General features: G+C 34.6%; 2 protein-coding genes across 4 annotated transcripts in view; one reads left to right on the top strand and one right to left on the bottom strand.

The window, feature by feature from the left end:
- GPHN (gephyrin) overlaps window positions 1-18,310 on the bottom strand; it is a 547,726-nt gene that overhangs the window by 281,913 nt on the left and 247,503 nt on the right. The gene's annotated exons all lie outside the window — the stretch shown is intronic.
- On the top strand, window positions 5,865-6,338 carry LOC128053879 (40S ribosomal protein S12-like). The gene has a single exon (XM_052646357.1). The coding sequence runs from the start codon at window positions 5,916-5,918 to the stop codon at window positions 6,312-6,314; it is 399 nt and encodes a 132-aa protein (XP_052502317.1). The 5' UTR covers window positions 5,865-5,915; the 3' UTR covers window positions 6,315-6,338.

Below are 18,310 nucleotides of genomic sequence, written 5' to 3'. Positions count from 1 at the left end.
TCTAAGAGTCCCATTTTCTCCCCATTTGCTCATTCATAAATGATGGTCTCTTGTTATATTTTTTCTTTGCAAGTATGTCTTTGTTCTTCAGATATTTCATCATCCACTAGTGAACCCTGGATTTCCAGGGACAGTTTGATATACTTCTGCTGTGTCTGCATCCTTTCTGGTTTAGTATTTGTCCTAAACAAATTCCCCTAATATGAGCAAAAAATAAGAATGGTTACCTAAGTCTTCTCTGTCTTACATTTTGTATTTGATAGTTCTAGCAGTCATCTTTTCACTCCACCTATTAATTAATGGTTTTGTTGCCTTACTTGTGCTTGGGGAGTTTATATGTCCTTTGACAGGATATGCCTCAGAGGCTATGCTCTTTTACTGGGCCAAGTTTTTCCACAGTGGGAAGGTATTTCAAAGTACCAAATCAAAATATATTTAGAAATCTATATTCAGAAAAAAATTAAAGCTATTAATAAAAAGCACTTAAAACCACTTGCCTTTTCCTAATTTTAAATAACCATATATTTTTTCAGTTAAAATCTCATCTTCATATTAAGCTTCCTTGGTGGTCCAGCCTGGATCTGCCTGCAATGCAGGAGACAGAGGTGTGATCCTGGAGTCGGGATGATCCCCTGGAGAAAGAAAAGGCAATCCACTCCAGTATTCTTGCCTGGAAGCCTCATGGACAGAAAAGCCTGGTGAGCTACAGTCCATGGGGTCGCTAAGAGTCAGACAAGACTTAGCAACTAAACAACAACAACTTAATTAAAAAGTCACCATTTTATGCTCTTATTAAACACCTGTAATGTGCAAAATATCCATTCTAAAGGAGATCAGTCCTGGGTGTTCACTGGAAGGACTGATGCTAAAGCTGAAACTCCAGTACTTTGGCCACCTCATGCAAAGAGTTGACTCATTGGAAAAGACTCTGATGCTGGGAGGGATTGAGGGCAGGAGGAGTAGGGGACGACAGAGGATGAGATGGTTGCATGGCATCACCGACTCGATGGACATGAGTTTGAGTGAACTCTGGGAGTTGGTGATGGACAGGGAGGCCTGGCGTGCTGCAATTCATGGGGTCACAAAGAATCGGACACGACTGAGCGACTGAACTGAATTGAATATGCAAAATGCTATGGTCCTAAATATTCTAACACAAACCATGAATTATGAAATTTGAAGACAGAATTTCTGGTAAATAAAATAAGAGCTTTCTACAGATGGTCTTAAGTTTTCTTTTCAGTTACTAATCATCATGAGAAATAGGACATCTAAAAAAGGCTTTTACATTCTACCCTTCTTTTAAGATTGACCTTAATTTTGACCAGAGGGCATCCAGTTGGGGAATGAGAAAAGAATTTAACTTGTAAGAGATATTTTCTTTTAGAACATTTGTGCAAGATCTCTATGAGATTATTACCTCTGAATGCATAGTAAGAAAACATCTATTACTTTAATATGATTACGAATAAACCAAAGAAAAACTGATTCCTCAACATCTAAAATGTTTTTATGCTGTTGATGGAAAATAATTTCTATTTCTTCATAAATACTAAATATTACAAGAAATCTAAAAGCATTCAGAGAGAAATACAAAAGTCTTCAGTGGTTTGTATTTTATAAATATCCATATATCTAACTAGTGAACTTTTCAGGTATTGATTTTGATGTTTATGGAATTACATTCTATTAAACATACATGAACTGTGGTGCTGGAGAAGACTCTAGAAGGAGATCCAACCAGTCCATTCTAAAGGAGACCAGTCCTGGGTGTTCATTGGAAGGACTGATGCTAAGGCTGAAACTCCAATACTTTGGCCACCTCATGTGAAGAGCTGACTCATTGGAAAAGACCCTGATGCTGGGAGGGATTGGGGGCGAGAGGAGAAGGGAACAACAGAGGATGAGATGGCTAGATGGCATCACTGACTTGATGCACATGAGTTTGGGTGAACTCCGGGAGTTGGTGATGGACAGGGAGGCCTGGTGTGCTGCGATTCATGGGGTTGCAAAGAGTCGGACATGCCTGAGCAACTGAAATGAACTGAACTGAAACATACATGAAGAAGCTTTGCACCAAACAGTTTCTGTATCTGAGGCAACTGACTTCGCTCAATGTTCTCTTTCACTTCACTAGATCTTCTGTGCTACACATGTATTGTGTTAGTGCTTGTCAGCAGGACAAGAAATACTTGATGTAGGAGACAAGGGGAGAAAAAGAGATAAAGGGTTTCAGAGACTGGTTATTAGTACCTGCTATTGTCATTGCTGGTATTCAAAACTGAAGGAGTGAAACTGCCTCCACAGAATGCCTGCATAAAGAAGCTACATCTTCCTTTGTAAGGAATTGAATATAATCTACTGTTCTTTAAGAAAGAAAGGAAAAATAAGAAAAAGAAAAATTTTATGACAACTTGCTTGTTAGGATTAGTTGTCTACAAAGAGTCTCATGATTGCAAAGACATTTAGATCTTATTAAATATAAAAAGAACTTGAAGTCCAATAAAGGTATGACAGAAATATTGCCTTTACAGGTTAAACTTTACCAAAGAAATATATTATACAACTTTATTTCCAATTGAAGCTTTTCTCAAAATAAAATCAGAATTTCAGATGTCACAAGAAAGAAGTATATTTATTACTAACAAACAAGCTGAATAAAATGATTTAGTCATATTTTCCTTTATTCCAGATCTTATACTTTAAAATATCTATTTTTTTTCACTAAATATAATTTTCAGAATGAATACAAGTAAAGCAGAATCTTTTAAAATTGTTCATCATTGTTAAAAAAAAAAAGAGTTAAATCTGGATGTTATTTCTATTTTACTGCTTTTCTCCTGACATGTGAAACTTTGATCTTCCCATAGCCGTACTGTCAAAATAAATAACTTTAGTAGGACATCAGGGGTTGGGAGAAAAAACAGGTTACTAAAACTTATCTTAAGTGTAACACTTTAAAGAGATTACCTTAAAGGAATCACTGAAGTACTGACCAATAGGAAAGAAAGTAATTGCTCTCAAGTTTGAAGGCACATATCAAGTTAGGGAGGACAAATAAATTCCAAATTCAAATGACTACTTAATCAAATCCATAAAGAAAACTGAATATCAAATAAAATTCCTGACACCCAGAATTCAAGTGAGCTTTAGTTGACAGTGAGAATAAATTAAATTAACAAACATTTTCTGTGTTAGTATACAGTTGTATCTTGGAGTGTGTGGGGGTAATCCCTCATTGTTCTTGCAATTAATTCAAGAACAACCTCTTGAACACTAATTATCTATTTATCTAGTCATTCTCTATTCTTTCACTATAAAACCAGTTGGTTTTAGGTAACCCTGTATATTAACAGCTACCAAATCACTAATCTGTCACTGAAGGCCCTAGGTTTTAAAATTAAAGAGATTCTTATTGGCATTTAAACTATTACCAGAATCCTTTAGCTGTGACAAGATATTAAATAGAGACATTCTTAATCTTGCATCAATAATGCTTGTAAGAGGTAAAAGGATTCCCTCATATGCAATCACTCTGACTTTGAACATTTTCCTTGAATAATTAGAAGAAAATAACAAAAATTTGTGGATGATATTAGAAATGCATGTTTTGCCAAATGCCTTTTTCCCTCTTTTGGAAAGTAAGTTCCTTGAGAGCAAGGATTTTGTGTTACAGATAGCTAACTGGTTGTATAGCACAGAGTTAAGCCTTTTTCAATAGATTCTGAGAGAATTGTTAGATGTACTGAATTAATTTCTTTCTTATTCATACAAAATAGTACTAGTTTACACACCACCCTTGAGAGAATTGAGACAACAGTCACTCAAATCATTTTCTGTGTTTGATAATTTAGATGAGGAACCTTGGCTAAAATCACCAAAAATTTATTGAGTTAACAAGGGAAAACATTATCACTTAAAAGACTGAAAGTATTTTTTCTTAAACCCATTATTAGTGCACTTTTAACTACTCTAGTTTTAAACCCCTTGATGACAAAGAACAATCCTTTCCAACCTTTGTAACTCCTTTAAAGTCTAAGACACTATGATGCAGAGTTCAATTTAGGTAGAAAGCTAGGTATTCAAATTGAAGACCAATAAATTGAAATGAAATTGAAAGACGTTTGCTCCATGGAAGAAAAGCTAAGACAAACCTAGACAGCAAGAAGCAGAGACATTACTTGGCCAACAAAGGTCTGTCTAGTTGTCTATGGTTTTTCCAGTAGTCATGTGTGGATTTTAGAGTTGGATGTAAAGAAACTGGTTGCTGAAGAATTAATTGATGCTTTTGAACTGTAGTCTTGGAGAAGACTCTTGAGATTCCCTTGGACTCCAAGGAGATCTAACCAGTCCATCCTAAGGGAAATCAGTCCTGAATATTCACTGGAAGGACTGATGCTGAAGCTGAAGCACCAACATTTTGGCCACCTGATGCAAAGATCTGACTCATCTGAAAAGACCCTGATGCTAGGAAAGACTGAAGGCAGGAGGAGAAGGAGACGACAGAGGATGAGATGGCTGGATGGCATCACTGACTCGATGGACGTGAGTCTGAGTGAACTCCGGGAGTTGGTGATGGACAGGGAGGCCTGGTGTGTCGCAAAGAGTTGGACACGACTGAACGACTGAACTGAACTGAACTGATTTCATTTCAAATACTTTTTAAGTTCAACCTTCTCCAGAATCACTTTTGCTTTCCTCAAACCTCCAACATTTGTATTATTTCAATTTTTTCTCCCTTTTATTCTTACAATAGAGCGTCTTCTAAATCTCACTTGGTCTTCTGTGGCCTTTCTGAAAGTTTGTAACTTCTTCTACTCCTAATAAAGTATCTTGGACTTGTTATCATGCTAATGTTGTATCATGTAAATGATTTGCTACTAATTTAATTTACCTTAGACAAAAGCATTAAACGCTACTGAATTCACTTCTAAGTAAATACCCAAAAGGATGGAAAGAAAAAAGGTACTTGCACAGCAGTATGCTGCTAATGTTCATAGCAGTATTAATAGTCAAAAGATGAAAACAACTCAAGTATCCCTCGGCAGACGATACACAATTATTTATATACACAATGGGATATTCTTTAAATGCATGAATGTGTGATATATGCTACAACACGAATGAACCTGAAAATATTAGGCTAAGTGAAATAAGTCATATAGAGAAAGAAAAAAATTGTATGATTCCACTTGTATGAGGTACCTAGAATGGGCAAATTCAGAGACAGAAAGTAAAATAGAGGTTACCAGGGGTTGTGGAAAGAAGGAATGAGGAGTTACTATTTAATGTACAGAGTTTCTATTTGGGATTTTGAAAAAGTTCTAGAAATCTACAGTGGTGACAGCTATACAGAATGGTGAAAGTATTTAATGCCACTGAATTGTACACTTAAAAATGATTAAAATAGTAAATTTTGTTGCGTGTATTTTATACATTTAAAAAAATCTACTGAAATAATTTTCTTGGTATTCCTAGAGCAGCCCTTTGGTTCATATTAATTTTACCTCTATTACTAAAAGAAAAGAAAAAGGAGAAAAGAACCAACTATGGATACCTTTTTCTCTATTTCCTGTTTATCACTCTCTTTTTAGCTTTCCCCTATCCCTTTTCTCTCATTTTTTGAAAAATAAAATTTAATATGGATACTCAGCATTTTCTGCACTTAATGCACAATGATGTGGATACATATGCACATAGAACACTTCAAGTCTACATACACACACATGCATGCATGTAAACACTTCCCAATTTAAATCTCCTTAGATTCCTGAAACTGAAAATTTCACAATTCTTCTCTACTTCCTGTCTGATCTTGTCATTCATTTAAATATAAACTAATACTCTTTCCCTGCCGCCGCGGAGCCGGAGGCTCGGGTGCATTCAAGATTCGGCTCCACCCGTAACCCACCGCCATGGCCGAGGAAGGCATTGCTGCTGGAGGTGTAATGGACGTTAATACTGCTCTGCAAGAGGTGCTGAAGACCGCCCTCATCCACGATGGCTTAGCACGTGGAATTCGCGAAGCTGCGAAAGCTTTAGACAAGCGCCAAGCCCATCTATGTGTGCTTGCATCCAACTGTGATGAGCCTATGTATGTCAAGTTGGGGGAGGCCCTTTGTGCTGAGCATCAAATCAACCTGATTAAGGTTGATGACAACAAGAAACTAGGGGAATGGGTAGGCCTCTGTAAAATTGACAGAGAGGGAAAACCCCGTAAAGTGGTTGGTTGCAGTTGTGTGGTGGTTAAGGACTATGGCAAAGAATCTCAGGCCAAGGATGTCATCGAGGAGTACTTCAAATGCAAGAAATGATGAAATAAAAAATTGAGTTCTTGTTTTCAAAAAAAATAAAAATAAAAAAAAAAAAACGAATAAGACAATAAGCTTTACATGCAGATAATTTTTATTTCAATTTTTTCTAGATGCCAAATACTAATATCAATTTAAAAGTTTACCTACACACAAGAAAAGATAATCTAAAATCTAGGAGGAAAAGATAAATACATCAAAAGGATCTCTAAATGATAGTATATAAATTATGGAGTGGCAGAGAAATGATATTCTCAGGAAAAAAATGGGGCAGAGTGGAAAGTTACTTTAATCTTACCTACAGAGAACTACAAGACAATTAAATTTATTATTTTTAGAGATGATACTTGAAAGTTTCAAAAAACCATTCTGGTCTTAACTAGAAAGGATAAAAGTAATAGGAACAATTTATCCTCATGAAGCCCTGAAAAAATCAGGGAAAACAAATTAGAAAACAAATTTAATATATGGAAAATTACAGATAGATCCCACATACAAGGAACAAAAAGCACATAGTATGTGATATGAAAAGGCAACTGAAGCAAAGATGATAAATGATTTAGAAAGAAAAATCTATTTCTAAATAGAAGGAAGAATGTGGAGTTGTATAAAAAAGCAGAAAGGATAGTGGTAGTGACTTTAAGTCAGTTTAGGAGTAAACTGGACTAAAATAGTAAAGGATTTTCCATTGCTAAGATATGTTTGGACAATAAGTAGGCAACACTTCTCTTGGAAATAAAATCTGATTAGGATTACAAGACAACGGATGAACACCACCAGTGATTTAGCACAGAAGTATAAAGGAGGCAATATGGACCAAACAGCAAGTTGCATGGCTGAGTACATAGGCGATAAATGCAATGTCTCAAGACAACTAATTGGGCAGCCATGTGCAGCAAACAGGTAGAGAAGAACAGTAGTCAAGCATATTCAGTCAGCAGTCCAACTTAGTGGCACAAGGCAAGTGGAGATAGGTAACACAAGTGTTAAACAATCAGAACCTACTTATAATATTACAGGCATAGACTCGGTAGGGCAAGATCAGGCAGACAGACAGCACAGCACTTGGAAGGCCACAGTAGAGGAGAATGGTAGGAGAGCAGATAAACAATGTCGGGCAGTCTAAAAATGCTAAAATAGCAGATGAATATGTAGTATCAGGCCATTTGCTGATGGACAAAGCACCAGTGAGTGAAGAACGCAAATCATTCAGCAGATAAGTAATGGGGGCAAAAAGTAGAGACAAAAAATCAAAGGCAGTCAAACAGGAAGACAGAACAGCAGAGAAGCGATGATAGATCATCAGAAGCAGTTGGGTAGGGTAGTGAAAAGCTGTCAGCAGGGGAACAAAACACCATTCAGGAAAAGATGAGATTAAGAGTGAAGCTGTCTCCTGAATGGAGTGTCTTCCATCTAGGTAATAGTCATCAATAAGCTGCACATGAGAATCCGCAAGAGAAATAGCACATAAATGGAGAGAGCAGATGGATCTGAACTCTATTGCCCAGGGATACGAAATGACCCTAGAACATAGATACATAACAATCCACAAGGAAATTAAACAAATGGGATAAATGGGTCCAAGCATTTTTATGATGATAAAAGAAATCAAAACACTAAAAATTATTAATCTGGAAATGGTCAGCTGGGATTGAAGTCTTCGCTTACCCCTTTCTGGAGCCCACAAAATGGGAATGTTGGGAATTTCTGCAGCAGAAAAACAGAAGAGAAAAGGGATTTCTGACTCCCAGTTTGAGGAAAGCAGGTCAAATTTAGGGCTGTACAAACTGGTTCAGGGAAATAGGAACCAGTCTGAACCTTCTCCCTTCCTCAGAATCAAGCCACTCCTGAGGTTTGGGAAAGGTTTAGGAAGCCCTCACCCCATCAATCCCCACAACCTCCCCTTTCACACTTACCTCCAGTGCAAACAGTTTCCAGCAAGGAGGTACTTGGGAAAACTCATTCTCATCTTTACACCATGGCAAAATTTCAGGATGGCCAACTAATAGTCCTTCCTGTATAGACCAGGTTCCTTCCTGTTCAGTGGGATCCCTTCCACCCTTTGTGAGTGAGCAGAGGGGCCAGGTTACTAGAAACTACCTACCTCTTTGAAAGTGGATGAGAAAAGAAGCAGGGGTAGTAATAAAATAAATAGTAGTATTAGTAAATACCTTGATGATCTCATCAGTTGTCATGAATTTTAATTCCATTAAGATGCAGATGACTCTAAAAAAAAGTAGTATCTCCAGCCCAGACTTCTCTCAACTCCAGATGCCCATATCTAACTGCCAGCTTAACATCTCCATTTGGATATCTAAAGGCAGTTAGAAATTTCTATGACCAAAGTAAAACTCCTGATCTTCCTCCTCAGACCTACTCTTCCCATAGTCTTCTCCATTTCAGTAAATGGCAAGTCCATTCTTCTAACTGCCCAAGTCAAAGTCTTGGTATCTACACGGTAGGCACTCAACACATTTGATTCTAACAAGTGTTAATTACTATAGGGCAACTCCTTTTCCTTATTAAATTCTCAGAAAATTCTTCTGAAATGTTCTGACTTAAATTCTCTGAACACTCTTACATACTATGAGCTTCTGAATAACAGCGGAGATGCGTGTACATGGTAGGTGGGAATGTTCTAAATTAGAGGACAAATCTTGCCTGCCACTTGTCTTTTGGATGCCCTGTACTCTAATGTTAATCTTCAAATGTTTAGATGATTAAACAAACTCAAAAGAAGAGTAATACTTCATGACACGTGAAAATTATGAGAAAGCCAATTTTAGTGTTCATAAATAAAGTTTTATTGGTGGCACAGCAGGGCCCATTTATTGATATCATCATATAGCAGCTTCTGTGACAGGCTGGCATAGTTAAGTAGTTATGATAGAGACTATAAAGCCCACAAAGCCTAAACTATTTATTATCTCTATTTACTTCCTCTAGAGAATAAGTTTCCTGATCCCTCTTCTAAGGTATCTTATATTTAGAAGGCAAAGAGTAACAACTGAAGTTTGAACAAAGTTAAACTAGAGCATTATTTTTAATACTGCTGCTACTATTGCACAAGATACACCCATGAGGGAAGGTGCATTTATATTAGGATTGGCTTTCAGTATTATATAAAAGCAGATCTCTCATTCCTCTAATTATTAATATTTAATACTGATGGTGATATTCATTCATCACCCCATAGAGCAGTCCCATCTTAAGAGACAGGATACAGTATAGGTAAGCCTTGAAAAATACTAAAAAGGAAATATATGAGAAAGGGAAGTAAATAGGACCCACAAAGGGAACTCATATCAAAGTATGCATATCACATAATTAGCCAAACCTCTAAATATCATGTTTAACAACAGTGGGAAATTAGTATAATGTGAATCTCTTTGAATCTCATCAACAGGGTTATACTAAAGTGTCTTCTTTTATAATTTAGGTCTCCTATAAATTACAGTGTTGAATCTTTGAGAGTGTGAGAAACATTATGATAAGATCGCATTTTTTTATGGCCATGCCGCACAGCATGTGGGGTCTTAGTTCCCAAACAAAGATCTAACCCTTGCCCCCTGCATTGGAAGTGGGGAGTCTTAATCACTAGACCACCAGGGAAGTCCCATTTTGATACAATATTCAATACTAAGTTATTTTGTCATTGCTTCAAATTTATAGAAAAGCATTTAAAAGCACTTAAAAAAAATTTAAAACTAATCATCTCTTAATCAAAACTGACCTTTCTTCTCCTCTTACAAAGTTTCACCCCGAGGATTATTACATGCAAGAGTAATATATCATATGCTGCAATCAAACTTATGGAAGGAGTGAAGAGGTGGGGGACAAACACTTAAATTACCCCAGTGACATTCATCACTATAATGCTATCTTCACAGAACATTATAATATATTGCCTCTTATTAACTGGTCCTTCCAGCACAATCAATTGCTTCTTCTGCATTGTTGCCTTTGATATTTGATGTCTGTGTCTCTCTCTCTGAGAAACTGGTAACAGTTCATTCTCAAGCGTCATACTTCCAACAACTTTACTGCTTCTACCTTCTCATCACCTTTTAAAGGAACTTGGATTCTTCCCGTAAATTCTCAGTTGTGTGCCTGTTATTAAGATTTTCCCTAATGGTTACTCTCTCTGTTGGATATTCACCTGCCAGTCTTTAATAGCAGCCATGGTCTTCCCAAATTCCAGTATGAGGAAATCATACTCGTAAAATTACGAGAATAATTGCAAAAATTTATTTCGTTGAGTCCATTTTCTTACTCCCTATCAGTTTCCTTTTAGGCATGGCAATAACATGAAGTCACAGATATTCTGCTCTAATTCAGTGATAGAATTCTAAGAAGCTCAGAGGACTTGACAGATATAAGTCATCATATTACATTTTGTGTGAAAAGCGACATTAAGTCTGTTTCATGGATGAAGATCTAATAAAGGAAGATGAATTCACATTCTTGATTTCAGAAAATAAGAAAGGAAATCTCTGAAATCTTCATTCCTGAAACTATATCTCTAGATAAACACACTTTTAGTATTTTATATTAATATTTGCAAAATATTTAATGATGTTTTCTTGTCAATGTCTTAGCATATATTTTATAGAACTATCCTACTATGCCGGCCTCTGTTCATTTTATGGGAGTAGATTGCAAAATGGTGAGTTGGAACACTGATGTCAAGGTTTTATTTCTCTGATAAATTCAAGGTAAAAATAAACATTTAGCATATCATCTCTGCTGCTTTTTCCTTTCCCACAACTATTCTATTGTATACCTTAGGTCCTATCTCACGCGATTTTTTCCCCAGAGAAAAATTCTTTCAATACTTACTCAACCATTATCTTCTTCCTTTGTAAGCTAAAGTTCTTTCTGTTTAGATTATTGGTAATAATAAATATTTGTGTAGTAAACAAATGCTGCTTTTGGTGTTTTACTTACATTAACCCACCTAATATAACTACCCTATGAGGTAGGTACTCTTATTTTCTCCATTTTACACATAAGAAAACTGAGTAAAGCAAGTTGTGAAAGGTTACACGGTAGTAAGAGGTGAATCTAGGATTCAAATTCAAGTAGTCTGAGCTCTTAACCACTATGTTATGCTGCCTCACAAACAGTTATATGAGCAACGCTACTTTTCTAGTGAAAGCTTTAATTAGACATAGAATTTACCATAAAAAGTATGTTTGTACTCATATGCTTACTGATATGATTGATCTCTTTTCCCCATCAGGACTCCCCTAAAAGCTGAGAACGTTCTGATGCAAAGTAAGCATGCAATTAAGACATGTACTTAAGGGAAAAATGAAGATAGGATTTCATTTATGGGTTCTTCATATATGAAACATTTCTTTTTTACCTTATGCTTGAAATTCCTAAATCCCCACCTCAAACAGCGATGTTCGCTTCACTCTGCAGTGTCGCTATGTGGAATAAGGGCCTAACAACATGATTTTTAAATGCAATGTCACCTATTGCTCTAATCACCTAAATGGTCTAATGTTAAACCAGTTACTTTTCAACTGGGATAATTATGCTAAGGAGTTTTTTCTTTTAATGTATAAATAAAACAGAGGGTAAATGTCGTGGGTAAGGGGGCAGATTTGGACTTTCAAGTAATTAGAATTACACAAACAAGGGACTCTCACATGAAAGAATATGCAATTGAGGCGTTCACACAAGGGCTGGGAATGATAAAAGAGTCATGTTAGGACTTTCAACACAATGGCTTTTGAATTCTCCTTTGCAAACTCTTAAGATACTGTGATTTCTCTATTATTATATAGTAATTTTATATAAAACCTTAGGCCAACTCAAGGATAAGGTACACCACTGACAAAAATCTATCATAAAAAAAAATGTCTCGATGTCTTGATTATCAGATACATGCTATGCGCTAAGCTGTTCAGTCATATCCAACTCGCGGCCCCCTGGACCTTAGCTTGCCAAGCTCCTCTGTCCATGGAATTTCCCAGGCGAGAATACTAGAATGGGTTACCATTTCCTTCTCCAGGGGATCTTCTGGACCCAGGGATTCAACCTGAGTCTCTTAGGTCTCCTGCATTGGCAGCAGGGTTCTTTATCACTGGCACCACCTGGGAAACCCTAGATTATAGGTATTGACTGAAAAGGTTTCTGGACTACAAAACTGGAACTTGGTGCTTCACAGCAGTTTAAATTTTACATACAAGTAATGGTACTAGGTTTGTAGCTTACATTGGGATTTCAAAGAACAAAACAAAAACCAGGGCATAGAAACAACCTTAAAAAATACTGATGTTAGTCTTATTGGGGAATGTACATTTGAGTAAGTGCCAGTTTTCAAAAGGATCTACTTTTGATGACACGATTTTATGGCATGTATTTGTTGATAGTTGTCCTATGAATTTTGGCTTCTAAGGAATCTCTGTTACTGCTTTTCATCTCCAGAGATAGTACTACTCTAGCTGTTCTAAGAGACTAAAATAACATGGTTCCAGTTTATCCATCCTTCTTTGTAAAGTGAATCCTCTGCTCTAGCCAGGAAGGTTTTCTTAATTTTATCTTTCTCATAGCTTGATTCCCCTTTCTTTCTTACTCCCATTGGTAATGTCTTCTCTCTGAATCTAAGTTCTATTTCTCTCCTTCAATTTTAGCTTAAATTCTACTCATATAAAAATTTTACTGATTGCTCACTTCTCTCTTAATCTTTCCCTATAAAGAATTTTTTTGGTCTAAATTGGCTAAACATTTCTAGTACTAAGTTTATATCACTTTGACTTGTCAGGTGACTAGTTTAGGAATAAACACTTAGTGTTTATTCAATAAAGCCCAAGATGCTTGATAAACACTTGTTAAATTGAACAAAGACTCTAAATGTTTTTTAGCAAACTGGTAGGTCACAAATGTGCCTAAGCTCTAAGACATATACCACTCAAAAATTGGATAATGCACAATAAATATAAACTCCAGATAAAAAGGACTATTACTAACAAATATTCTGAATGCTACATATTTGGGACATTTCAAGCCATATTCCAAAAATTTTAAACTCACAAAGGAACAAAATAAGTAGATTCAGACAGGATATCAGGAAAGATGCAATTACTCATAATCCACATATAATATAAACTATTCTTTTTATTATTCTCAGTCATTTGCCTATGCCCTAAATTAGTAGTGAGAAAATGTTGACTAACATACTTAATTTTTAGACATATCCATCAGGTATGTTAATAGCTAACAACAGATATCAGATTGCAATGATTAGCAGCAGAAATACTTGGGATTATCACATTAAATTAGAGGTAATAGGTAATATTATTAATTAAATGTGGAAGAAAAAGGTAAAGGAAATAAAGAACATTTAATGAGGATCTACAAAGATGCCAGGCTTTACCTAAAATCCTTTTACATGCATTATTGTCACTTACTAGTTTGGATAACTCTGAGCAAGTCAATTAATTGATATGTCCCAGTTTCTCCATATTTAAAATAGATACAACTCTAGTTAGTATCTGCCTCATATGGTTGAAGACTAAATGAATTAAAATTAAGAGTTTAAAATAGCTCCTGACACACAGTAAGTGCTATATATATTTGCTAATTATTATCACTGACTACTTTTATTATCTCAATTATTAGAAGAAACAACCTGGAGAGGTATGCATTAGCTGAGTGGATGAGTAAACTCAAGTTTGAACAGTTTAATTTGTTTTAACTTCATAATTAGTTAGTGGTAGAAGTAAGATTCAAATTCAGGTCTGTCTGATTCTACAGTGTTAGTATCATATATATATATATATAATATGAGAAAGGTACATTACATCCCAACATATTTAGACAAAGGTAAGACATGTAAACATATTTCTCACATCCAGAACTATTTCAAAAAAATAAGAAAAAGAGATCCTTCAAAAATCGTAAAATATAACCTTATTTGGCCATAAAGGGACAGTATATTTTATTGAATCTTGTTTTTAAAATTTCCAGTATAAGTTTCTAGTATTCTGCTCTCTTACCAATTTCATATTGTTTAGTTATCCTATTTATACAGAAAAATTTTAATCTCAAAATTTTATTGCAATATGGTTACTTTTAGTTTTACCATGTATAACAGGTACTTTACTTTAGTTACAACAATTTTAGAATTACAAAATAAATATTCATACAGTTCTAGAGTATCAGTATATGATATTTTAGGGAAATAATCTTTTCTAGAGAATATTAATATGCATTTGAAAGCAACTATGTAATTTAAATGATCTGCAACAGTGATCAAATTTTCTTTCAAAAACAGAAATTATTGGACATGATGTTTTGCTATGCTTCTGCTGTAATGTAAAAGAGTTCTTCTGATCTTTAAAATGTTGAGTATTTACTATAAAGTGGTACTTTTAAATGTAAATTTTCACGAGTAACAAATTAAGAATAATTAACTCAGTAACTCAGGTCAATTATGTCTCTTTCCTTTTATTTACACAGTATTCTTGTTTTTTAAGCATTAAAATGTAAGAAATGATTAATGACCACATACAATGATAGCTGTCATAGTATAAGTAAGTAAGCAAGTAAGTGAAGTTGCTCAGTCGTATCTGACTCTCTGTGACCCCGTGGACTGTAGCCTACCAGGCTTCTCTGTCCATGGGATTCTCCAGGCAAGAATACTGGAGTGGGTTACCATTTCCTTCTCCAGGGGATCTTCCTGCCCCAGGGATCGAACCCGGGTCTCCCGCATTGGAGGCAGACACTTAAAATTATGAAATATATAAATATTTGTAGAAAGGCTTAGAAAGCAATCTTTTTCAAATAAACATAAACATTTTAAGATATAAACAAAATATGTATTGTGAAGTGCATAATCTTTTCCTAGAAATTCATCCTTTGTACCAGATTATCGCTATCAGAGTTAGTCATTTTGCCAGGTGCCTCTTCACTTACAAAATGAACCATAAAAACCCTTTTAAATGAATATCTTTTACATCAAATTTATAATTTCTTGACATTTTGTAATTCTTCCTTTAGTCTGATTACTTCAAAATGACAAATTTGATCAGGACACTTCTTAGAAGGTACTACTAAGAAAAATTGGAGAAGGCAATGGCACCCCACTCCAGTACTCTTGCCTGGAAAATCCCATGGATGGAGAAGCCTGGAAGGCTGTAGTCCATGGGGTCGCTGAGGGTCGGACACGACTGAGTGACTTCACTTACACTTTTCACTTTCATGCATCGGAGAAGGAAATGGCAACCCACTCCAGTGTTCTTGCCTGGAGAATCCCAGGGACAGGGGAGCCTGGTGGGCTGCTGTCTATGGGGTCGCACAGAGTTGGACACGACTGAGGTGACTTAGCAGCAGCAGCAGCACTACTAAGAAACATATTTAAGACTGAAACAATGTTTAACAAATCCAATAATTTGATCAATTTTGAAAGTTCAAAATTTTATATATTGTCTATATGAGGGATCTTTTATTTTTATTATTCTATATTGTCTACTGAGACAATGGGGCAATACACTTTACTGTGGAAGAAAAGTGTTCTTTCCTTGCTTCTTCTAAGATTAAACATTTAAGAAATGAAACTAACATCATTTTAAATTACTAAAGAACAAATGGTAAAAATAAATTTAAAAAGTCAGCTAAAAACGTGAATAAAGATGACTAATTTTCATCTAACAGACCTGAGGTTGGCAAACTTTTTCTGCAAAGGATCAGACAGTAAATAATTTAGGCTTATATGGTTTTCATTCAACTATTCTGTTCTGCTATCATAGCCATAGGCAATAGGTCAATGAAGGAGTATGACTATGTTCCAATAAAATTTCACTTATGGACACTGAAATAGAAATTTCAAATGACTCTCATATGTCACAAAATATCATTTTCCTTTTGATTTCTTTTCAGTCACCTAATGACTGAAAGAAATCAAACTATGCTCTTAGTTCACAACTCATACAAAAAAAATACAACAAGCTGAATTTTGCCTTTGGGCCATAGTTTGCTGACCCATGCGATAGAGACTGAGTTGAGAATAGGGATTGTGTCTTATTCATTTTTTAACCCCAGCACCCAGCATGGCATAAGACACATATCAAGGATTAAAAACAAAAAACCTGATAAGTGAATAAATAAATGAGATTTAAGATGCATGCTAGGATTTTAATTAACTCTTTAATTCATAATCATAATAATATATTACTATACAACCCTTTACTCTGGTGTAGCTTAGCACTATGAACACGCTAAAACTTAATTTTACCTAACAAATATTAAATAGTGTAATATTTTCTAATTTACCAAAATGTAATATCAAACATTTCTTTGTAATCATATAGATGTTCTTTTTAAAATAAATGTTTTTAATCTTTTATTTTCTTCTAGACTTCAATTCTAAAAGACCTTCACTTTACCTCACTTATACATCCTTAATTATACTTTTACTTTTAAGAATAATGAAAGATTCTTCATATAATAATACCTATTTTGGATATATAAACTTTTAAGTGATAGTGGAACATGAAGATATAATACTTTGTATACCAATGAGTTCTTATGTTCTATATAACTACAAATTTCTATTACTTCCATTTCACCAATGTCAACAGATTATCCAACCTTTATCAGTTCACAGAAAACATAATCTATTACTAAAAAATAAGCTTTTTATATCAAATAAAACTAAAAAGTTGTACAGTAGGGATTATTATGTTACTATATGTAAGCTTTGATAATATCTCATGTTTAGAGGAAGGGAGGGGACCAGCAGGCATGTGACTATCAGATGAACCACATTCTAAGATATGGTGCCAAAAAGCAGAAATAAATTCATAATTTAGAAAAGTCAATTTTGATTGTCGTATATATAAAATATATAAATAGGATATACTTTACTGAAGTTGCTATTCCATTTTTCTGTTAATAGATCTGGATAAGGCTATTAAACTTTTCATTTTCTCTAAGGTTCATATTCAGTGACAATAACTTTAGATTGCTTTATTTTAATCATTCAATTCAGTATTTTTCACCTTCCCCTTTTTCTAAACAACCCACAACTTGTACTCTGTGTTTGTAGATCAAACTAATTACTGACAATTACTGACTTAAGGGAGAAATTTTATATTATTTTACCCTCATCACTAATATTTGTGGTTTCCGTCAATAACTTCTGATTCTATTTAAAAAGATTTGCAAACAGTTGTATACAGGCACATATGGTTATCAATATGTTTCCCTTTTTAGGGACAATTATCTAAGACAAGATAAAGACAAGTAACTATATTATTACAGGCACAAAATTATATTTCAGGATTACTAGCTGACATCCCAGTGCTATGTTTTAGATATTATAAGAATTGTAACTATTTAAAGATTAGAAGAAATTAGTAGAATTATTTTTGAGTGGTCAGATGGCTTTTACAGTTATTTTTCAAAGGCTTAACAGTGCTATGGACTTTTGCTGTAGATAACCATACTCTCTGTGTATGTGTATGTGTGTCTAAAAATATGATATTTACAATCAGGTAAGTCACTTGTTTTCAAAAACAGATATTATGGAAGACATAATTACATGTATTTTAAACTCATTACAAACAAGCCTAATACAAATTTTAGGCAGCAATTGCTATAGGCATATACAAATATAAGAGCATCTCTAGGGTTTTCTGAAAAACTTCAATGAATAATAAAGGACCTCTCAATTTCTGATATAAGGCCATATACAAAGTAATGGAAAGACACAGACTCTTGTCAACAGCAAAAAACAAAACAAAAAAAAAAGTTGGGGGCTAAATCTATACTAGAATGATAGAATTTCAAGACCTCTAGTTTATATAGAGATAGAAAAGATAAAATATGAAGCTTACTACATCAAAATATTTAAAAATTTAACAAGATCACAAAGAGTGCATGGATAATACTTCACTATATGACTTTTTGTTCATTTGATATTTATATATAAAAAAATACCATAGATTTGTCCACTTTGGTAGTTATGCAATAACTAATTTAAAAAA

Source organism: Budorcas taxicolor, chromosome 10 (genome assembly GCF_023091745.1).
Source record: "Budorcas taxicolor isolate Tak-1 chromosome 10, Takin1.1, whole genome shotgun sequence".
Taxonomy (NCBI): Eukaryota; Metazoa; Chordata; class Mammalia; order Artiodactyla; family Bovidae; genus Budorcas; species Budorcas taxicolor.
This window is presented reverse-complemented; position numbering and strand designations above follow the sequence as displayed.